Source organism: Macrobrachium rosenbergii, chromosome 43 (assembly GCF_040412425.1).
Source record: "Macrobrachium rosenbergii isolate ZJJX-2024 chromosome 43, ASM4041242v1, whole genome shotgun sequence".
Lineage (NCBI taxonomy): Eukaryota > Metazoa > Arthropoda > Malacostraca > Decapoda > Palaemonidae > Macrobrachium > Macrobrachium rosenbergii.
The window spans coordinates 22194525-22218602 of record NC_089783.1 but is presented as its reverse complement, the minus strand read 5'-3'; the positions used below and the strand labels follow the sequence as shown (position 1 = coordinate 22218602).

Here is a 24078-nt window from a genome sequence, read left to right as displayed (position 1 = left end):
CCTTTATACCTTAAACTAAAATGCTTATAACTGCATATTTTAATAGTTCAAACACCAAATATACCTTAAACTATCATCCTAAAACACTTGAATATAATTTTAGTCACCTTACAACATTACCCTTATAAATATATGGCTTACATACGTGTGAAAACTTATCAAGTTGTCCCTATATTCAGGCACACATTTTCTCTCACACAGTTTTAATTTTATTTTTGTATTTTTCTGTTCATGATGCAGTAATCGAGAGAGAGAGAACAAATATACAATTCATAAACTCTTAACAGTAGTACATAAAGCATCCAAGCTACAAGCTATGTGGTTGGCTACTTCCAGCCAATAGTTTCATATTTTTATGTTAATGATACAGTAATTCATATTTCATTAAAGAGAGAGAGAAGGGGTGAACTGAGTTGATGTTTACAACGGTTAAACAATTTTATACTGTAGACTTTACTTGGGAATTTCCTCAGGTTTTTCAGTTTGCAGGCACTATATATCAAATTCAGTAAAGCTTATTAAATATTACAAAAATTAAATTGAAAAACTGTAAAACAAAGTACTTTTAAAATAGGAGAACTTTAAAAATTACAATAGTGTAATCAATATCTTATCTCAGCCAAAGCCACACTATTCACAAAGCATCGAGAAAGTCAAATGAATGCAGCATACCAACCAAAACAAAGCCTTCATGTCAAATGAATGCAGCATACCAACCAAAACAAAGCCTTCATGTCAAATGAATGCAGCATATCAACCAAAACAAAGCCTTCATGTCAAATGAATGCAGCATACCAACCAAAACAAAGCCTTCATGTCAAATGAATGCAGCATACCAACCAAAACAAAGCCTTCCTGTCAAATGAAAAACAAAGCCTTCATGTCAAACGAATGCAGCATACCAACGAAAACAAAGCCTTCATGTCAAATGAATGCAGCATCAAAACAAAGCCTTCATGTCAAATGAATGCAGCATACCAACCAAAACAAAGCCTTCATGTCAAATGAATGCAGCATATCAACCAAAACAAAGCCTTCATGTCAAATGAATGCAGCATACCAACCAAAACAAAATGTCAAATGAATGCAGCATATCAACCAAAACAAAGCCTTCATGTCAAATGAATGCAGCATATCAACCAAAACAAAGCCTTCATGTCAAATGTATGCAGCATACCAACCAAAACAAAGCCTTCATGTCAAATGAATGCAGCATATCAACCAAAACAAAGCCTTCATGTCAAATGAATGCAGCATATCAACCAAAACAAAGCCTTCATGTCAAATGAATGCAGCATATCAACCAAAACAAAGCCTTCATGTCAAATGAATGCAGCATACCAACCAAAACAAAGCCTTCATGTCAAATGAATGCAGCATACCAACCAAAACAAAGCCTTCATGTCAAATGAATGCAGCATATCAACCAAAACAAAGCCTTCATGTCAAATGAATGCAGCATATCAACCAAAACAAAGCCTTCATGTCAAATGAATGCAGCATACCAACAAAACAAAGCCTTCATGTCAAATGAATGCAGCATACCAAACAAAACAAAGCCTTCATGTCAAATGAATGCAGCATATCAACCAAAACAAAGCCTTCATGTCAAATGAATGCAGCATACCAACCAAAACAAAGCCTTCATGTCAAATGAATGCAGCATATCAACAAAACAAAGCCCTCATGTCAAATGAATGCAGCATATCAACCAAAACAAAGCCTTCATGTCAAATGAATGCAGCATACCAACCAAAATAAAGCCTTCATGTCAAATGAATGCAGCATATCAACCAAAACGAAGCCTTCATGTCAAATGAATGCAGCATATCAACCAAAACAAAGCCTTCATGTCAAATGAATGCAGCATACCAACCAAAACAAAGCCTTCATGTCAAATGAATGCAGCATATCAACCAAAACAAAGCCTTCATGTCAAATGAATGCAGCATATCAACCAAAACAAAGCCTTCATGTCAAATGAATGCCCAGCATACCAACCAAAACAAAGCCTTCATGTCAAATGAATGCAGCATACCAACCAAAACAAAGCCTTCATGTCAAATGAATGCAGCATACCAACCAAAACAAAGCCTTCATGTCAAACGAATGCAGCATACCAACCAAAACAAAGCCTTCATGTCAAATGAATGCATACCAACCAAAACAAAGCCTTCATCAAATGACTGCAGCATACCAACAAAACAAAGCCTTCATGTCAAATGAATGCAGCATATCAACCAAAACAAAGCCTTCATGTCAAATGAATACAAAACAAAACCTTCATGTCAAATGAAAAACAAAACAAAGCCTTCATGTCAAATGAATGCAGCATATCAACCAAAACAAAGCCTTCATGTCAAATGAATGCAGCATACCAACAAAACAAAGCCTTCATGTCAAATGAATGCAGCATACCAACCAAAACAAAGCCTTCATGTCAAATGAATGCAGCATACCAACCAAAACAAAGCCTTCATGTCAAATGAATGCAGCATACCAACAAAACAAAGCCTTCATGTCAAAGCAAAAACAAAGCCTTCATGTCAAATGAATGCAGCATACCAACCAAAACAAAGCCTTCATGTCAAATGAATGCAGCATATCAAAACAAAATGTCAAATGAATGAATGCAGCATACCAAGCAAAACAAAGCCTTCATGTCAAATGAATGCAGCATACCAACCAAAACAAAGCCTTCATGTCAAATGAATGCAGCATATCAACCAAAACAAAGCCTTCATGTCAAATGAATGCAGCATATCAACCAAAACAAAGCCTTCAACTCGTGAAATCTATGTCACCTCATTATTTTTCTTTTGGATTTTTCCAGTCAAAAGTAGGGTGAATTTTGAATACCAAGAAATACGGCAAGAAAAAATTATATCTCTCAAAACATCTTAATGTCTTGAAAATCAGATAAAAACACTTCATTGTTTATAATAACACCTCAACAAATGTCTGCATGCACAAAATTTCAGACATGGATTTTCCGTCAAGAAAGAATCGCCATCAGCATGTAGCTATACAATGAGCCATATACCACAGTATGCTCAACCAATAACAATTTGTCGTGATTAGAACACTATAGAAACACTGCTACCTAGTAAATAAAGTGATGTATTAAGCAAGTGTGCCCAATCAGGCCAGTCAGAAAAAATCTATTTCTCCAGTCTGTTTGGAAGGAAGATGACTGGCCACTTATGCTGCTAATTATGCCTTTATATTTCTCATCATTGGTTAGCGGAGGGGAAAATCATCTCTTGCCATTTCATTAAAATATTTGTACAGTAATTGACTGCTCAGACTGCTTACAGTTAACAACATGTGTGTCAAGATGAAATTTATTTTCATTATTCTATCTTTTTCATTTATTTTAACAAAAAATTAAGGAATATGTGTGAGGCTGTGAAAATGTTCAACTGTTCATTCTTGTTTCAGCAGTTAGGAGGAGTTGTCTTTCTCTGAAAGCTTAGGTAATTCCAGATATAGTATTTATAATAAATAAACTGGGATAATATTCAAGGAAATATTGAGGAAAAACAAGATCCAGTTCTTACATCTAAGGAGGTGAATGTAAGTGGACATAGTAAAGTACAGTATATAGTTATTTTAGTTTTATAAATACTTACTTTTTCCTCTAGATTACCAATATTTCCTATGTAGACACGAATAACTTCTATCAGCGGAACGGCAATATAAATGGCAATAAGCACAAACTGATGAAGGCCAGATATGCAATAAAACTGAAAAAGGAAAAGAGTTCAATTTACAAGATACTGCATGCTACTAACCCTAGGAAAATTTTAAATTACAGCTGAAACTGTTAGTTATAACATTAAAACATGTGAAAATACTGAAAGTGGACAAGATATATTAAAATTGAACAGCTACCAATAATTTACAAAAACACTTTTGTCCATGTAAAAATGGCAAATTTTTAATTACAGTAATTTGTATTTTTCACAGCTAACAAACCTGTGATCTTAACATAAGGATAAATCTTCTAGCGCCAGCTGGAAACTTGTAAAAAACAATTAAAATTGATCCAAGGAATTGGTGGCATCGGAGATTAGTCATCGGGATGAATGAGGAGGCAACCACTGACTTCTTCTAACCCTGTGACACATTCAGTTTCTTCCAGCACAGGAATAACAAAGAGGGGTGGCTAGCGGTGGGCAGTATACATTAATACCACAGGTTTGTTAGCTATGCAAAATACAAATTAAAAATTTGTCATTTGTTCATATGCAGAACAAACCTGGGTCTTAATGTACGAACAGACTCACTTTTGGTGGGATGAAAAAAAATCTTGAACCGACTGGAGGTTCAGCACACCTGGTCTCACTTCCTGGATAAGTGAAAGCAAAGAAAGGGGACGCAAGCTTCTGACTTGTTAGATAAATGGATATTGAACAGTCACACTTCTGAGCTAATATACAATGTGAAGGTTCACTCCACAGGTGGAAATTAAAGATCTATATTTGTTCAGATAAACCACGATAGCCACCAGACTTGTTTGCTATCATTCCTCTCTCTCTCTCTGCTAGAGAGAGGAAGGACTTGCTACTGAAAGGTTATACTTGTGTAGAATGCAATACAGTCAACCCCTGCTATTCGTGGTCTCACAATTCACAGCTTCACTGATTCATGGAGTTTTCTGTGGAACATAACCCCAAATTATTCACAAAAAATTTGCAATTCGCGGACTTTTTCGTCGAGAAATATTCACCAATTAGTATATTTTTATATTATTTTCATGTCTAAATTCATTTTTTTATGATACAAACATGATTTACTAATTTTCAGATATTAAATTAAACATAGCATAATATCATAAAATGTATTTTATTTTATGTATTTAAGTAAATACTGTACTATACTGAAGATGTGAATTCTAGTGTTTCCCCTGTTCTGTAAAAAGAAAATGGGACAGCCTCAATACCCTAAGAGACAAAAGGGCTCTGATTGAATGTAGGGGGGCGACTTGAGTTTGACTTTCACACTTAGTTGTAAGTCATATATTTTTAAGGGTAATGTTGTAAGATGAATTTGAAATATTAAAATTTTTCAGGATGATAGTTTATAGTATATTTGGTTTAGAATGATAGTTTAAGGCATACTTTTGGTGTTGGAATCATTAAACAGGCATTTATAAATGTTTTTATAGATAGTCTTTGGTGTCTGACCTGTTTAATTATGCAGTTATAAGCATTTTGGGGGGGTCAAGTATGCACGGATTTTAGCTATTTACCATGGGTTATGGTACCTATCCTGCGACTCTGTCTACCACAGCCTGAACGATAGAGTCTAGAGACGAAGCAAGAGCAGACGTTGTCACCTCAGAGTATACCGATGACAGCTGAGAAGTAACAGGGACTGAGGCTCTAGGCACAGGAGCAGGGAGAGCCACTGGTCTGGAAACTGTCAAGGTGGCTGAGCTGGAACCCTGAGAGGATGGCGCTTTAGCTGAAGTTGGCCCAAGATGATGCGCGGGGAAGTCTGATGGCAGATGAGGCACAACAAGAACAGCCGCGCTCAACCCAGAAAAGCGATGGGCAGGAGGACTGGGAACTGTGATGGAAGCTGACACAGGAATGTGAGAAGACATGAAGTGGGATAACAGGCCGTCTAAGGTTGGTAGCCCTGATAGGCCTAACGAGGCCCAAATGCTCAGCAACATCTTTGCATCCGATCCTAAAACAGTAGGAACCTCCCCCCCCCCCACAACAGAGCAGGGGAGCAAAAGGGATATCATCTCCTGACCCCTCTATCGAAACTTCCAAGGGCAAGGCCATGGAAGAATGGGAAGGGGCTAAAATCTAAGGAAGACGAAGTAACTGGAGGAAATTTGGAAAAGGAAGAGGCAGAACAAAGGGAGCTTGAGAAACATCCATCGAAGGAGGAGAGAACCCTTCCCAAGATGGCACCTCTGACTTCCTCTTATGCTGCCTTATTCTTGGCAAAGACCCTCCATTGCTCAGGAGACCAAGAACAACACTCAGGGCAAGGATTAGTGAATTACAACCGTTAAACCTGCATCTACTGCAAGAATGATGATCAGTCTCAAAAGAAGCAAGAAAACAAGACCAAGGGTAGTTAGCTACTCCAGGACATTTCCTCTGAGGCTTAGGAGAAGGCTTAGATGAGTTTTGGGTTTGCATAATCAAAAGCCAAAACACATAAAAACACACAATATAGCACTATATCACAAACACAAAATTCACACCAGGGGAAACACGGGCAAGAGAGGCAAACAATGGCTTTTGGAAGGAAGGGCAGCAGCACGTCGTACCAGCAAGGTGGTAAAGAAGAAACTGAATGTGTCAAGGGGTTAGAAGAGGTCAGCAGTTGCCTCCTCATTCACCCAGACGACTAATCCCTTATGCCACCAATTCCTTGCATCACAATTTTAATTGTTTTTTACTGGTTTCCAGCTGGCACTAGAAGATTTATATTTACGTTAAGACCCAGGTTTGTTCCGCATGTGAACAGAGTTATAAATGTATCTCCATATCAATATAGACATTTATAAATATTTCTCCATATCAGTTGGATTCTGGATGTACACATGAGGATAAAACAATACCATAATTAAACAATAGCAGAGCATTGTACTATATATAAATCAAGTCTAGCAAGAGTATTTCAAATTCATATCATAGTACACATGACTATGATATGGTTGAAAACATAACATGGCCAGTCAGAATTTAACTATAATCCTTGAGAAAACAACAAAGCTCCCCTGTCTTACAGATCTACTGTACAAAAAATTCTTCAATTAGGGTATCAAAGCTACAATTACTACATATAACTATATATTTTCTTTATTTTTCCTGTGGATCTTATCTTGTAAAGTAAGTTAGCTGGTAATGGAACTTTAGCGTTTTTTTGCCCATTCAGAATAACTCATTTTATCAAAACATTTGTAATGTTCTTTTAATAGTTCATCCTCGAATTTATTTTTACAACTGGCTCAAGAACAGGTTACCTTGTTTTTGTACTATGCATTTGAAGTTGGATACAACTTTATTCATCTACAACATGTGCTAGGGAGTGGTGCTCTGCCTTTAAAAGGTTTCATGTAGTGACTCTTAGCTTTTCAGTTTACAGTGGCAATGCTTAAGGGAAGTTGTGTGTATTATTTATTATGTAAAAAATGCCACTGATTTATAATGGAAGACACAAGAAAAATCTGGGAAGATTCCCAATACATGAATGTGAAATGCATGAAAAATAAGCTGCCATAAAAAACTAGCCCAAATTTTCTATTAATTTGTCTTACAGTGAATATGTTAGTAAAGAATGTTGAAAATAGTCTCCTTTGCCTCACCCATATTCAGCAATTTCCTTATACAACATAAGTTCCGAAGTACAGTGCGTACTGACAATATGAACATCTTATTGATATGGTCATGTTAACTAGGCAGAAGCCTTTTTTGGGAGGGGAGGTATTATAATTCTTTACCTGTGAGATTCTTGGTGAGAGGATCCAAAACTGTCTGTGGAAAAACACCCAAGTTATGGTTTACTGCCTATATGCTTTTAGATAATTTTATTTTACTGCTCTTGGTAAATATATTTTTTTTACAATATAAAGTTGAGTTTGGTCTCATTGTGAAGATAAATACTAGTAATTTTTGTGCAGAAAATGTTTTAAAGAAACCTTTCTTTAAAACATTTTCTGCATCACGAATGAGACTTGTCTTGTCCATTTTCTAACATCACTTAAAATATAAAAATTCCATTTACACTATATGAAACTTCAGACCTACCTAAGCCAGTTTCTGAAACTTTCCTAATTTGTCATCTATATCTTTCATATAACAAAAGTGAAATTCAACAAGAAAATTTTAAGTAATTTCAAGATCTCTGTATCAGTTCAATTTCCATAGATGTACAAACTTTGATTGTTAATTACACTTACTTTAACAGAAAACATAGTAAGTGATGATATCAACCAGAAGGGGAAAAAGAGTGCAGAGAAGAACAATACAATTTGCAGTGGAAGGCTGGATACAACCTCATTTCCTGTAGAATTGGGAAAAAAATGAATTACTGACAAATTTTAATAATAACTGTACTATATGAATGGATTACATAATCAAAAGAGAAATAAAAAAAATACCTTGGTAAACAAAATTTAATGTAATGTGAGCATGCAGACATTAGTGGATGTGACTCTCATGTTTTCCAATGGAGCACTCAATATAACGTTTCCTCTCAAGCAAATGTGATACTGTGCTGCCTCACTTTTTACCAGGGATAGGTTCCAGAACCCACCACAAAAATGCCAAATACCCTCTACCCATCAAACTAAAATGCTTATAACTGCCTATTTTAATGTTTCACTGCCAAATTTAATAGTTCAAACAAGAAAATATACCTTAAATTATCATACTTCAAACAAAAATACAGTACACACCAAATCATCACCCCAAAACACCCAAAATCATCTTAGATTACCCCCTTGCAACTGTTACTCTTACGTGTATACAGTACACCCCTAAAATATTTATAACAATGATTTACTAATTTTCAAATATTAATGTAAATACAGCAAAATATCTATAAAATGTTTAATACAAACTAAATAAATCTGTCTTACAAAAAGTTTGACCACCAATCAAGTTACCCCTGTACAAGTAAGCATAGCCATTTTCTCTCATAGTACTGAAGTCGTCCCGTTTTCCTTTCACACTGGTAAAAACAATTACTGTACTGTCACTGGTGTATTAAATATTTTTAATGTGTGTATGTATTTTTGTCTCTCTCTCTCTCTCTCTCTCACTGAGATATGAGAGAGATTGATTTTTTATGCATGTATCTTTATTTGTTTTGTACAGTATAGTTTTATAGATAAACGTGATGTTACTTTGTCATTCATTTTTTCATATTTTCCATGCTATAATTATACAGCTTTCTGCATTTCAACAAAAGCAGACTGAAAAATAAAATGAAAATAATTAGCGAATCATCATACGTAAACTTGTTAAGCTCATTCCAGAGTGGTCAAACGTTCTGTAAGACAGATTTATTTAATTTGTATTGAAAATTTTATAGATATTTTGCTGTGTTTACACTGATATTAATATTTCAAAATTGGTAAATAATTTTTTATCATAAAAATACATTTATTCATGAAAATAAAATGAGGCGTGAAAATAGAGTTAAAACAGTAGTTAGTGAATATTGGTCTTTGAAAAAATTCACGAATTGGTGGAAGCTCCCGCATAAAATTGAAAGATATTTTCCAGAAAAATCCGGGACAATGTGAAGCACGTAACAGTGGAGGTCCACCGTATAGAATAGAATACTGCAAATATTATTACAGTAATTTGTACTTTTCCTAACATACAAAGCTGAAGGTCTTTACATAGGATTTTGCTTTGCGAATGCGAGCTGGAACAGCCATTAACTTTCAAACAAGGTCATTGACTACCGACACTACGGGGGAAGCCCCGCCCACTTGTCGATCTGCACTCCACTTTGCCTTTTGGCCCAGGTACTAGAATAAGGGGTGGTCGAGGTGGGCCGCCCATGGCCTTCCTCTCCCGATGGTTCTTCCATGGCCTTCCTCTCTCACGGGTTCTTCCATGGCCTTCCCCTCCCACAGGTTCTTCCGCAGGACAGGAAGGAGTGCTCAATCCCCCTCGCCTTTCCCCTAAACCTTCTGTGAGTCAGATAGGAGGGACTCTGATGAGAACACTTCTTATCATAGGAGTTCTACCATGAAGGCCTACGCCCCAGGTTCAGTTCTCGGACCGACTCGGTTATACGCCCAGGTAGTTGAGGAAGGATCCAAGGGGTCTGCCGAGGTTCTCCCCCCTACAGGGAGAGTTGATCGGGAGGACCATGCCCTGGAAGGACTCAAGGGTCCTCTTCCCCAGGACTCAGATGCCCCCGAGATTCAGAGGACCTTTTTGGAGATCATTGAGCTGATTCATCAGCACAACAATTTTGGGGAGGAGACCATGGCCTCTTCTGTGGATCGTCCATCACACCTCGAATCTTTTTGGGGGTCCTAAGAAGGAAGCCAAGGTTTTGGTGGGACTGCCATGGTCCGCGCTTTCCGAAAGGGTGCTCGAACAGGTGAATATTCTGGTCTCTGGGCAGGATAATTCACTTCGTTCAAACCGTTAAGAGAAGCTACTTCCCCCTCCTCTGCCTCGACAGAAATGTTCTACATGCCACGAAGGAGTCACTGCTGACTAAACAGGTCGACCCGGACCTGGTTTGTCTAGCAACTTACTGCGGAAGGGGTTTTCCTCTCACAGCAAGACACAGCGAACCTGGAAGCTACTGCCATGGTGACTCTCCAGGCAGTCTCATGGTTGGATATGTGGTCCTTCACAGTTTCCAAGGTTGCCACCTCCTCGGGTTCAATCACCCCTGGAGAGGAATCTGTCTTAGGGAGACTGTGCCAGTCTGGAGGTAGGGCTATCTCCTACCTGGCCCACCAGACAGCAAACCTGTCGGCAAACCTAGTGCTGAAGAGAAGGGACGCTGTCCTGAATTGGATCTCCAGGTCTGTAGGACCCAAGTTGACTCTGACCTTCAGGAATGGACCATTGCTAGGTTCTGCCTCTCTCTTCCCCAGAGAGTTGGTAGATGCTGCAGTAGACAAAGAGGCGTGCCGAAGACAATGACCGCCTTGTCCACCAGGCAGTGGCAAAGGCCTCTGGGTCTTTGCGTGCCACTGCAGCTTAACCCTTGACCAAGGCTTCGAAGGGCAGTCGCGGAAACACCCAGCCTTCTTTCACCTCTGGCGAGACAGGGGAGTAGCTGCACTCCTTTCAACCCTCTTCCCAGTCAGGAAAAGAAGGCAAAGGTAAGAAGAAGGGAAGAGGCTAGGGGCAGTGTTCCCCTCCAGCTGCTGCCATTGGTGGGGGTGCCTGTCGAGCCATTGGGCAACATGGCAGCCACATGGAGCCGAGTCCTAGGAAGTGGATGTCCTTCGGGAGGGCTATCTACTTCTCTTCGAGTCTCAGCCACCCCTCACCAACAACCTGGTCCATCTCCTAATTTTCCATATTCTCTCCCTCTCTCTCTGTGTAACTTTTCAGGGCCTCATAATGACCCATAGTCAATCACAAACCTTGCCAACACTCTGTTGTTGAGTAACTATTAATGTATTCTTAGGATAAAGGTCAAATATATATATATTATTATGATTAGCAAGAATTCGCTAGCAAATTGCCTCCCCTCTCCCCCCTCCTTTGTTGTTGTTGGTTGTTCTGTTGTGTTTCATTTACTGCCAGTCGGCCGATCGATAGACCATCTGTCTATCGACTTAAAACAAGGGTTTAAAAGATTAAAGGCGCTCCCATTTTTGATAAAGATCTTTCCTTCGAGGCAAAAGTAATCTGGCTTGGGTGTTTCTCCTACAGGCCAAAACCTCCCCTGCGGGCAGCAGGTGCAATGAGTCAAAACATCTGTGTTGGGCGCACCCCCTGCCCCATAGGAGGGGATAAAAAGCAGAAACCCACGAGGTCGACACACACACGCGGGCTGGAAGATATGGAATGAAGACGTCCCCAACACCTGGCCCCATCGATGCCCTTGCATCCTAACCACGTGGCCCTTTCAAAAGTATACTTCTCCTCGTGCCCTTCGACCGTATTCCTCGAGCCCACACGCCATTGCTTGGAGTTTCGAGGAGTCCCCATCGCCTTGCCCCTTTACGGAAGCCCTTGCATCTCACCACGTGGAAGAAACTCGCCCTCGGAAATCGCAAGTCATCCACGGACTGCCTTCTACGCGCCCTCGGAAAATCTGCTAAGGTAAAGTGCCCTAGAAGAGCCCCATTTCAGTCACGCTTTTGTCTCGTAATATTTTCTTAAAGAGAAAGCCAGAAATCTCCTTGTCTAATGTCCGTGCGCCTCTTGCATCGGCAGTATTAATTCTTTATTACTCCTTTGGCACCCTCAGTGCAGCTTCGAACTCATTATTCTTTTGTCTATTTTCATTACTGGCGTATAATGTGCATATCTCTCATTTCAGAGGGATCCGATTTCGTGGAAGCTTCTCGGACTGTGGCTGGAATTCCCCAGTTTCATTCAATCTACTTGAGTTCCTCTTTCCCGTACTAATGTCATTTATGTAAATACACTACTTTAAATGTGCCCACGTGTTTTACGTAATATTTCCCTCAGTAACCAGAGCCCTATGCTCATATGAAATTCTCCTTTGTTTTCCTCTTTTTTTTACGTTTTCCCGTACCCTCGAAGTCAGAATCACAAGGCTAAATTACCTTAAATTGTTGCTACCTGTCTCACAGAGCATATTTCAAACAAAAACCACGGAAAAACGTAAAAATGGCGAGCTGGCCATAGATCTCGTTTTGCAGTTGCAGTTCCCTAGCGTTGCTTTATTGCATTTGCAACTTGCCAGATCAGCTATTAGCAAAGCTAAGCTGGGTGATGGAAGACAATCACGAACCTTATGTGTAAAACCAGCACACAGATCCAGAAAATTCCACGTCAAGTAATGTGTTTATCTTAGCAAAACCTTTTTACAATCGTGACTGTTCCTAGGAATTAGAAATAGGGATGCATGTATTCACTGAGAGAAAAGAAGAATTAGATTTGTGTTAATGCATGCCTTTCAGGATAGGTAGTTAGGAAATAACCAGTGCTAACCATCTTTGCTTGAGGAATAGAACTGGAAATTCCTCTGTGTTAAAATCCTTGCCATATTCTTGCTTGAGGAATAGTGCGAAAGAAATTCCTCTGTGATAAATTTTACTTGCATTTCAATTAGCGAACTGTTATTTAGGCGTGAATAAAATTTCCACGTGGGACAATAAGTCAGCTTGCATTGCTGAAAATTCTCTCAGTGTAGTTAGAATTCGAGTTAGGTGTTAGAAAGCGAAATTTAAACTTGTATATTATTGGGAAAATTACTATTTTGTATTGTTATCCTCTCAGACGACTGGGAAATTGGTTGAATCCCAGACGGTGTATATAAATACATGGGTTCATTCATCCCGAATCTAAAAATAACTCCGGTGATGGTCAGATCCTTCACCTTTGCCCATGTCGTGTAGCATTTTTTTTCCCCATTCATTTCCCAGCAAACATTTTTCTTTGGTTTCCCGTTAGTAATTTCTAAGTCCTAAGGGACGAATCGTATAGCCAAGTCCTAAATGACTCCTAAAATTTGACTGAGACTAAACGTGAGTTAGAATTTCTCCAAATTCCAGTCCTCAGAGACTCCTAAAATTCTGCGTCACACGTGGCGAGAATTTCTTCAAATTCCAGTCCTCAGAGACTCCTACTAAAATTCTATTTTTTGTAGGACGTGATTGAGAATTTCTCCAAACAGTCCTCAGAGACTCCTAAAATTCTCGAGAGAGAGAGAGAATTTCTCCAAACAGTCCTCAGAGACTCTAAAATTCTACATCGCACGTGGCGAGAATTTCTCCAAATTCCAGTCCTCAGAGACTCCTAAAATTTACGAGAGAGCACGTGGGAGAATTTCTCCAAATTCCAGTCCTCAGAGAAAAATTCTGTTAAGAGACGTGGAGAGAATTTCTCCAAATTCCAGTCCTCAGAGACTCCTAAAAGACCAATCGTCGTACGTGGCGAGAATTTCTCCAAACTCCAGTCCTCAGAGACTCCTAAAATCCTACGTATATACGTGGCGAGAATTTCTCCAAATTCCAGTCCTCAGAGACTCATACAAAAATTCTACGTATATATACGTGGCGAGAATTTCTCATTCCTGCGGGAACCCAAAATTAAGTCCTTTTGAGACATTATATAGTGTAGTTCACACACATCTAAGCCCATACGGGACTGATCATTCTAGTTCGTTAGAACAACTCCTTAACTTCAAATTACAGCCGGCCAAGTCCAAAAGCGTGACAAAATCCAACTGATATCTTTAATGAGACACATTAAAATTCATACTTCGCTAAGAACAACCACGTCTTTCCAAGACATATCAAATTTTAACAAAAAAGTCTCCTCAGACTTACTAATCACCTGTCTTATTCAGACAGATCCATTCTCCTGCAGTCTGAACCATTGAGTGTTTCAGATTCCTATTCAGAGTCTTTTCAGACAACCTGAGTCTTTTCAGACATATCATATAACCATTACTTCAAAATGGCTAATACCAGAGCCCAACAAAACGAGGATTTCAAATTCTACATGTCCGCTGGGAAGGACATGGGACTATCGGGCAAGATCTGAGAGCATGGGTTCAAGAACGAGTGGACGATGCCTTTGGAGAGAGCAAGAGAACGTGAAGAGAGAGAGAGAGAACGTGAGGGAGAGAGAGGGCAAGAATTGCCCAAGAGCTGAGAGGCCAAAGAACTGTGAGGGAGAGAGAGAGAACGAATTGCTCAAGAACAACGAGGAGGATAAAGAACGTGCAGAGAGAGAGAGGGAAACGAATTGCCCAAGAACAACGAGAGGAGAGAGACAGAATCGCCCAAGAGAAAAAGAGGAACGAGAATGGGAAGATCGAGCGTTAGAGCGAAAGCGATTGGGAAGAGCTCCAGATGCTAGAACGACAGCCCGCCACCCCCGCCCCTGCCGCGGGGATGAGTGCCCTCAGCCAAGCTCACTGCGTTCATGCCAAAATGGACCGAGTCCGAACCTAAAGTATGGCTTGAAAGGGCCGAACGAGTCCTGGAGTGCTGCGATCTCTCCCAGCGGAACTCTCCCTTGTTCTCACTAAATTCCTGGGCGGAAAGGCCCTGGAGTTGCCTACCACGCCCTTCCCGCAGACGCTAATCGGGAAACTGGGAAGCTGTCACGCCAAGCAGTTCGTCCGAATGGCGTAATGAAGATTGCCAGTGCATTCGAGCGGTGGAGGAGACGTTGGAGAGAACAGCCCAGAGAAGCAGGCCAGACTTGGTCCGATTGTCCGTACCATTAAGGAGCTTGGGCATTGACAAAATGGCTCGATTCGAAGGAGCCACTAACACCGCCGAGGTACTCGAGCGGTTTAATTTCGAGCATTTCCTGCGCCACGCCTCCTGCCCTCGCCACTCATATAGTGGAAAAGGCCCCAGCAACACTCACCGAGTGTTGCTTGAATAGCAGATATGTGAAACTCACCACCGTCAAGAAGGATCCATGGGGCGGAAGATAAATCCCTAAGTCCCTCCTCGGAGGTTCAAATTCCCACAAAAATGGGAACTTGGCAAGCCCTAACTTGCCATTATTGCAAGAAACAGCTGGGCATTCCTCCGAACAGTACCGGAACAAGAAACCGGCTCCTCTCTCCCGGAAAACCGACAAATAACTCGCCTGCACGCCCTCCACAGGAGCAGCGCTGAAAAGATTTCAGCCAGACATTTTGCAGGCGTGCAAGGTTTATGGGTTTTTTCTTAAGTAAAGGAGAAAATCCACAAAAATGCCCACGCAATAATAAATCAAACTCCCACCATTCGCCTTCACAGATCCCAAGTCATTAGGCCCTCCCGCCTAGAAGGGCCTGTAGATGAAGAACCCCTCCACGAGGTAGCGAGCCCGCGCCCGAAGTCACTGCTTTCGAGGACTCGGGCGCACAAGTCTCCCTCATCCGAAGGGACAGAGTTCCCACGGAGCTATCATCAATAGACGAAAATATCACGATCGATCGGGAATAAATCAATTTAAAATGATACTCCCTACGGTCCAATTGAGAGTCACAAGACCTCACCAATCCAAAATTTGCAATCTTGCAGTAGCAAGCCATCTCCCGGAGGCTATGATGTCATCCTGGGACAGGACTTTCAGTCCCCACCGAAATCACGACAATCTAGGGGTCCACATTCCCAGAAATCAGAACGGGAAAAGGCGAGTAACTCTCCCCGCTTCTCCCTCAGTCAAGACTGGCGCCCCTGGGTACCAGGAGGACGTGCAGTCCCCACCAGTGCCACCTGAGTACGATGTACAGTGGCCCCTCGATCGGTTCCCGATCCAATTCCAGTGCCCGGCCCTGCCTCAGTGTCAGTGCCAGGGCCCCAATCAGATCTCCCTTCAGGAGATGCCATTCCTGCCGGTGCCACTTGCATGCCCCGAGCAGGGCCAAGCTGCTCGTCCGTCCTGACCGCGAGCCCAAGAAACCTCTGACAGCGCCTGACGCTGCCCTAGTTCCAGCGCCAAAGAATACGCCGATCTCCATTCACGGGATCCAACTCAGGACCCCCTCTCTTCCCCGGCCTGGCACTGCTACCAGCGCCGGTCAGAGAGACGGTTCCTCCCGACCACCGCGCGAAGCTCACCTGCAGGTGCGGCCTCGCAACCCGTGCCTGAGCTGGTCATCGATACCTGCAGCCGCTCACGCCACCCCCAACCGCCTCCTCTCTGCCTCAGTCCGTCGCCGACGCAATTGCAAGTCAGGATTCTGCCATATCTCACTTGGCCGATGAACTACAAGAGCCGCGACGGATCATGGTAGAACCCACTGGAACACTCCTGCGTCAGCTGTCGCATCAGCAGGCCCAGGTGGTACTCCGTGCTGCCCTCCAGTCGCGGGCCCTCCGCTTCCCCGGCCGAGGATGACTGTCCCATTAAGAAAGGCTGAGGAGAAATTACCACGGGCGTGGGACATTCCAGGTAATTTACAAAGAGCTCTAGAGAGTGAAATGGTACCTGTGCCACCATTTCATTTTTTAGAAGGTCTTGGCACCCCTAATCCAGAAGGGGATGTCAGACCCTCCTCTATCTTCTTCCGTTCCTCAGGAACTGCTATCTCTTACCATCCTCTATTAATCTTCCTTAAATTATCCCCACAAGAGGCAATTAAATAGGGGATACCATTCCCCACACAATGTATAAATCATTAAGAATAACAGAGTGAGAAGGCTCCAGGTACGCCCTTGCGCCCATACCTTGGCACCGGGAGTGCGTGTCAGCCCCTCCTGAAGGAGTCAGATGCAACGGGCACACCTTCCTCGCCCTGGGACAAAGGATAGTCCGGGCCGTAATTTATAGGCAACAGGACGATAAATTCCCGCCTAACACAATAAAACCCTCACTCTTGTTCCCTTAGCTCTTCTGCCAATATCATTATACTTTCTTTTAGTCATTTAGTTATCTTTATTTTAATGAATCGCGAGTCATAAACTCTTGCCCTTGTGATTTAAATGCCCCTTTTGTAAGCTCTGAGGGACGTGTCCCGCCTTTCATATGCGGTCAAGTTTCATTCGTAACATCTTGGTAATTTTCCTTTTGTTATTATTATCCCTTTTCCCCCTTCCATTCCTTCCAAGACCGCTGTTTGTCCTACCCCACATCTTTTGTCTGCTCGCCCCGTCATAACATTGAGTAGGCAGTGGACGATAAAATTAGCGTAGTTTAAGGTTAGCGAATTAAAACCTCTGAATACTCGAGCAGGTCATACAGCTGTCAAAATTGTGTGGGGCCGGTTAAGCAAAACAAAAACGTTAAAACGAAGATAAATTATCAATGCGAATATGTATAGTCATTACAGTATCAGTAAAGGGGATGTCATTTACAAAAATAAACGCTGTTTTTCATTTACACAGCCTCTTCAAGGCAGATTGTACTAAGGGAGCATGCATTTTATCTAAAATTAAGTAACCGTGTATTTTAATTCTTGAACAATAACCTTTCTTTTCATTTGTTGGCCATAGCCTCATATACATGGAAGTGGTCCTATAATCTTAATTAATTCACAATTGTTCGAGTCACATTATAAAGTTACCAGTGGGTAACCAAAGCTAAAGTAATTATTCTTTTGCAAGTGTTTAAATCACTTTGCGTTCTGTTAAAAAATTGTCCCAATGTGTTATTAAAAGTAATGTCACAGCTTCATAAAACCCTTAGTAGTAAAGTTCATTGCAAGGCAGAATGAAGAGTAACGTAAAGCATTTGCCGCTCATTCTTGAAATCGATGTACACATGAAGGAGGTATGTACATCATCTTGTATGGGGAGGTATTATGATTAGCAAGCCTGAATTCGCTAGCAAATTGCCTCCCCTCCCCCCTTTGTTGTTGTTGTTTGTTCTGTTGTGTTTCATTTACTGTTGCCATAGATCGATAGACCATCTGTCTATCGACTTAAAGGAAGGGTTTAAAAGATTAAAGGCGCTCCCATTTTTTGAAAAAAGATCTTTCCTTGATAAAAGTAATCTGGCTTGGGTGTTTCTCCTACAGGCCAAAACCTCCCCTAAATAAAGCAGGTGCAATGAGTCAAAACATCTGTGTTGGGCGCACCCCTGCCCCATAGGAGGGGATAAAAGCAGAAAAACCCACGAGGTAAGACACACACACGCGGGCTGGAAGATATGGAATGAAGACGTCCTCAACACCTGGCCCCATCGATGCCCTTGCATCCTAACCACGTGGCCCTTTCAAAAGTATACTTCTCCTCGTGCCCTTGTGACCGTATTCCTCGAGCCCACACGCCATTGCTTGGGTTTGAGGAGTCCCCATCGCCTTGCCCCTTTACGGAAGCCCTTGCATCTCACCACGTGGAAGAAACTCGCCCTCGGAAATCGCAAGTCATCCACGGACTGCCTTCTACGCGCCCTCGGAAAATCTGCTAAGGTAAAGTGCCCTGGAAGAGCCCCATTTCAGTCACGCTTTTGTCAATTAGTAATATTTTCTTAAAGAGAAAGCCAGAAATCTCCCTTGTCTAATTAAGTGCGCCTCTTGCATCGGCAGTATTAATTCTTTATTACTCCTTTGGCACCCTCAGTGCAGCTTCGAACTCATTATTCTTTTGTCTATTTTCATTACTGGCGTATAATGTGCATATCTCTCATTTCAGAGGATCCGATTTCGTGGAAGCTTCTCGGACTGTGGCTGGAATTCCCCAGTTTCATTCAATCTACTTGAGTTCCTCTTTCCCGTACTAATGTCATTTATGTAAATACACTACTTTAAATGTGCCCACGTGTTTTACGTAATATTTCCCTCAGTAACCAGAGGCCTATGCTCATATGAAATTCTCCTTTGTTTTCCTCTTTTTTTTTACGTTTTCCCGGGAAGTCAGAATCACAAGGCTAAATTATCTTAAATTGTTGCTACCTGTCTCACAGAGCATATTTCAAACAAAAACCACGGAAAAACGTAAAAATATATATATATATATATATATATATATATATATATATATATATATATATTTGAGAAAATATGAGATTTAACACTGAAAGGTAGAGAGTGTGATGGAAGCATTTTTGGTTGTGAGATGGTTCTGAGAAGGAGCTCGTCACTTGCAGAATCGTTGCATTCAGCAAATAGTTGACCATCTCAGCAGTTAATGTGATGAACACGCGATATTGGCTTGGGTCATATGACAAGTTGTTGCTATCGATATACATGAGTTCGTGTGTTACAGAAAACATTTTGTGTCTAATTCTGCCCAAAAATTAGTTCGGTCGTTCATTAGCAGAGCTAGAGCGAGATCGTGAAGACATTATCTTTGAGTGTGGCAAGCTCTTAGAACTGGCAGAATAAGGTACAGTTCAGACTCTTCGTTTTTTCTATGTGAAGTGTGAACTTATGGTCTTTTACCATATTTCAAGACATTTTTGATCTTGTGTGGGAAGTGGATGTAGCATTTTACCATTTCAATATTCTATTTTATTGTGTTCTATATTTTACCAGTAAGCTATTTACTCATGCATTTTAGACTTTTCATTATTATGTTTTTGCACTTGTATATTTTGGGAGTATTATTTTGTGCTTAATTTCTTGACAGATGTCATGGTTGTGGTGATGACTTTGTGGGCAATAACATGATGTTATCATGTTGGTGTGATTTAGAGAAAGACAGATGCAAACCTTTGCAATGTCTAGTATTTTATGGGAGACTTGAGACTAGACTTTACAAAGTCTATAATGGAATATGTGAAATTTTTTAATTTGCAGGCTATTAGCCATAATCAGACTTTCCAACTGAGACTAAATCTTGAGTTAGATGTTTTTCTTAATTGACAATTTCATTTATGATGCATTTTAATCTTTGCTTTGTTTATTCATTACTTGTTCAGTTGCTTTAAATAATAAATCTATTTTTGTAGGAAAGATTGAGTTTTCCTTACATGAACCATTTCATTTCTTTAATGTGGAATGAGTGAGAGAAGAGATCAAATCCATGCGAGAACGAAAAGAGATCTTTAAAGTTACAGTGAGAGAGAGAGAGAGAGAAGACAGAGAGAGAGAGAGAAGAGAGAGAGAGAGAGAAAGCTTTTCAGAGAGATACCCAAAAAAGACTTGCTGTTAAAGAGAGAGGAAAAAGGGCACAGAACTCCCCAGTCGAATTCTGAAGATAGACCAATCGGTATGTTCGTAAATTTCGAATATTCTTATCTGTTTCCAAAGGTTTGTAACATATATATATATATATATATATATATATATATATAGAAAATATATATATAGAAAATATATATATATATATATATATATATATATATATATATATATATATATATATATATATATATATATATATATATATACACACATAATTTTATAATTATATATATATATATAGAATATATGTGTATATGTATTATAAATTATGAATATAAAAATATACAAAAGCAAACCAAAATCATAAAACAAAATTTTAATAGCAGGAAAAAGATTTGTAAAACAAGGAGAGCAATACACTAGTATAAATAAATTAATATAACTACTTACATACTTTAAAATTATCATATGAAAAATAAAGGGGAAAAGGTGACAAATATGCTATGGATATACATAACAGAACCTGGATTTTGGCAAGGCAATGGCTCTACATCTTCAATGAGCTTCTTAAGACATAACTGTTTTTAAAAGCAGCAAACTGGTTTCTTTATAAGTTAAGTTTTCTTTTGTCAGTGATCTTGAAGTTTTCTTTAGCTATTGATCAATAAGTAAAGAAATTAGACCCAACTCTAGGTTGACAAACTACATTTGCTCAAATTCAACAGGAGAGAAAAATATCAGACTTACCATAAGAACTCTCACAGAGCTGATCAAATGAAACATTTGGGAAAAATTTTCCACTCAAAGTTTCTACAGTGCTTGAAACTATGTTTGCAAAGTTTCCATACTTTGGGACTTGACTAGATGTTTTGGGCATTTTGTAATATTCAGTTAATAATGCCTCTTTACAATAAAGGGTTTTTATCCAAACGTTCATCCTGAAAAAACAAAAATTTGTATAAATCAGGGGATCATTTTGCGTAACACTGAATTAAATCTTTGTATAACTATAGCATAAAACCACTGACATAACATTAAAATGACATTTTTATGATAAAATAAAGTTTTACATATACTTACCAAGTAATTACATAGCTATAGTTTCAACTCACACAGCAGCTTAAATTAAAAAATTTGTGGGTAACACTTCAAAGGTTAATGCAGGTGACTGTCCTGCCCACTAACGGGAATACCAGGAACAACTTAGCAGACAACCTCATTCTGTTTATGCCGTATGTCCATCGGAGGGGAGGAGGGAGGGCTCCGATCATGTAATTACTTGGTAAATATATATAAAGCTTTATTTTTTCATAAAAACATCATTTTTATGTAAGTAACTTACCAAGTAATTACATAGCTGATTCCCACACTGACAGGAGGTGGGATACATGGATATATTCTACTCCAAAACATTAAGACATCTAATAAATTTGAAATAGAAAAAGTTGCTAGCACTGAATACAAGGCTTGTTGTTCCTTATTAGTTAAGAAAGCCTGCAGCAGACAACTGCCTCTGGCTGGTGCTCAACTTAACCTGTAGTGACGTGGCAGTATAGCCAGGAGTGCATGCTACTTAAGTTGGAGCTTTTCAGTGAAGAAGTCTAATGACTAGCAAAGCATCATTGAAAGTTTTGCAGCAAAGGAGCTAATGGAAGGCTAGCAAAACTTCAAAAGTGCCCTTGCCCTAGGTGCAGTGCCACAACAAAACTAACCAGATAACACTGTCACCTAAAATGAAATAAAAACCACGACCCATCCACTCACAGTGGTGGGTGCTCCAAGTACATTGTATCCCCCGGCTCCCACAAAACTCGGTACCTTACTACAAGGTGAAGAGATAGTAGGAGAAAATCCTATGCTTCCTTCCGCGGTACCACGCCAGTTACTAATAATCGCAGGGTACTGCAAAAATTTAAACAGTCTTTTAACTTTCTTGAAATAGTGAGGAGCGAAGATCGATTACACCTCCAGAAGGTCGACTGTAGAATGGACGTAAAGGGCGTATATTATCTGAAGGCTAATGAGGTAGAGGCTGTTCCAATGTCTTTAGCTTTCACTTAAACGTGAGCTAAATGCTCTCCTGAATCTAAGAGTGGTCTCAGAAACCAAGTCCATTCACAAAAAAAGGATAACATGTTCTTAGACAAAGGGTGAAAAGGGTCCTTGCCAGAACACTAAGGTTATGAATGGCCCTCTGTACTTCCAATCCTGCTCAGGTAATACCTGAAAACTCCAACTGAACAGAGCACTCTCTACTCTTCCCCAGAGCCAAGGATGCGGGGAGAGTTGGCGCCAGACGATCGCAAGCTGGCGCCAGGCGCCAGGTGTTCTGAACTGGCGCCAGGCTGTAGGTGGTGTCATACGAGCTGGCTGCCAGGAGCTAATCGCTCGGCTGAGCTGGCGGGCGCTCCTAAGTGCTCAGGGCATGAGCTGGCACCAGGCAAGCTGGAAGTCAGGCAAGGTAAGAGCTCATGAGCTTGTGGGCGCTCCTGGGAGCCCGGAGCACTGTTCCCGGCTGTCAATAACATCTCCTCTTCCATTAAGTTCTTGAGAGAGATAGATCAGATCCAGGACATGGAAAGGTCCTCGTTCTTGGTTAAAAAGTCCCAGGGTAAATGAGCAAACAGTGTTATTGTGTCAGACATACCTTGATACCCATAAAAGGAGGAATAAGAGAGATTCTAGCTGTCCTCCGATAAAAGAGGCAATACTGTCATTGAGTCACAGGTGTCTCAGAAGAGACTCAGAGGTTGAGACACCCGATTCGGAAAATTGTTCACTAGATTGGCAGACTGAGCTAGAAGATGACATCTGCATCTTTCAAATGCATAGGACATGGATGATCAGAAGTGGGTGCAACCCCTGCTGTCAACGTCAGGGCACATGCGCTGGGTGACGGGCTTCCATGCAAGATTAGATGATTTGTGGGTTTGCATACTTATAAGTAGTATCAAACACACATGCAAATACCACAGCAAAGCAAAGAGAAAGAAAGAAAAAAGCAAAACAGTGATCAGGGCACAGAGCGAGTACAGTAAACCCCCCATATTCGTGGGGGATGCATACCACACCCCCCCAATGAATGGCCTCTGCTTCTTCTCTTCATCCTGGCTCTCTTCCTGCAGGCAGAGAGCGGATGTGCCGTTACATGTGGATCTGGCGGTCAGTGCAGGTAAGCATAAACTTCGAGCTTCCATTCTATTTCCTTTCAGGATCATAGAAGCAAACCTGCTCCTTCCTCTAGCAAGGGGAAGGAGAGCATGACAATAAGACAAACCCGATACTTGTATTTGCCTTACTGGCGCCGACTTTTTAAGGTTTATCCTAGCCTATTTTTATATGAAATGATGTCTTCCTCATTCATACGAGCAAGCCCAAGAGTCTGACAATTGATCTCGCTTTTCCTACAACCCGATCACTTTGTCAGAGGCAGGTTACAGTTTTGCCCCCTGGTGGGCCAGTTCTTACCTAGACAGGGACTTTGCCCTCCTGGACCCCCACCTAACATATATAAGCTAGGCCTAGACCACCAACTATCCTAACCTAGAATACTACAAATGAAAAATAGTCTTAAGGTTGCCATCTAACCTACCCTAATGAAGGGCACCAGGTCCTTACCTTAATGCATGGTAATAGTTTCTAAAAATTCCATTAACTTACCTTAATCTGAATAAACACTGGTAGAACTACCCTAAGCAAGACCTCCACATCGGATATTACTTTGGAAATTGATTTTTCCTATAGTATTTTGGTTGCTTATTAAGAATTTACCGTTATTTTTTGTCGGTTGACTGTAATTAATCTGTAGCCTAATTAACCTCAGAAGCTGTACACTGGCCATCCTGGAATGCTAGCCTATCGTGAATGCGCAGTGTTATAGGGGAGCTTTTGGTAAAAAGTGGAGTT

General features: G+C 40.6%; 1 protein-coding gene across 4 annotated transcripts in view; it reads right to left on the bottom strand.

Annotated features, from left to right (window-relative positions):
- The window catches only part of LOC136828646 (transmembrane protein 17B-like), a 30402-nt gene that overhangs the window by 4670 nt on the left and 1654 nt on the right, over nt 1-24078 (bottom strand). For 3 of the 4 annotated variants that reach the window (XM_067086685.1, XM_067086686.1, XM_067086687.1), the window contains exons 2-4: nt 20920-21110; nt 7931-8034; nt 3633-3746 (exon numbers count right to left, since the gene is read on the bottom strand). In XM_067086685.1, the coding sequence (XP_066942786.1) occupies nt 3633-3746; nt 7931-8034; nt 20920-21110 (409 nt within the window). The remainder of the gene's footprint in view (nt 1-3632; nt 3747-7930; nt 8035-20919; nt 21111-24078) is intronic. The other variant, XM_067086688.1, reaches the window with a different exon arrangement.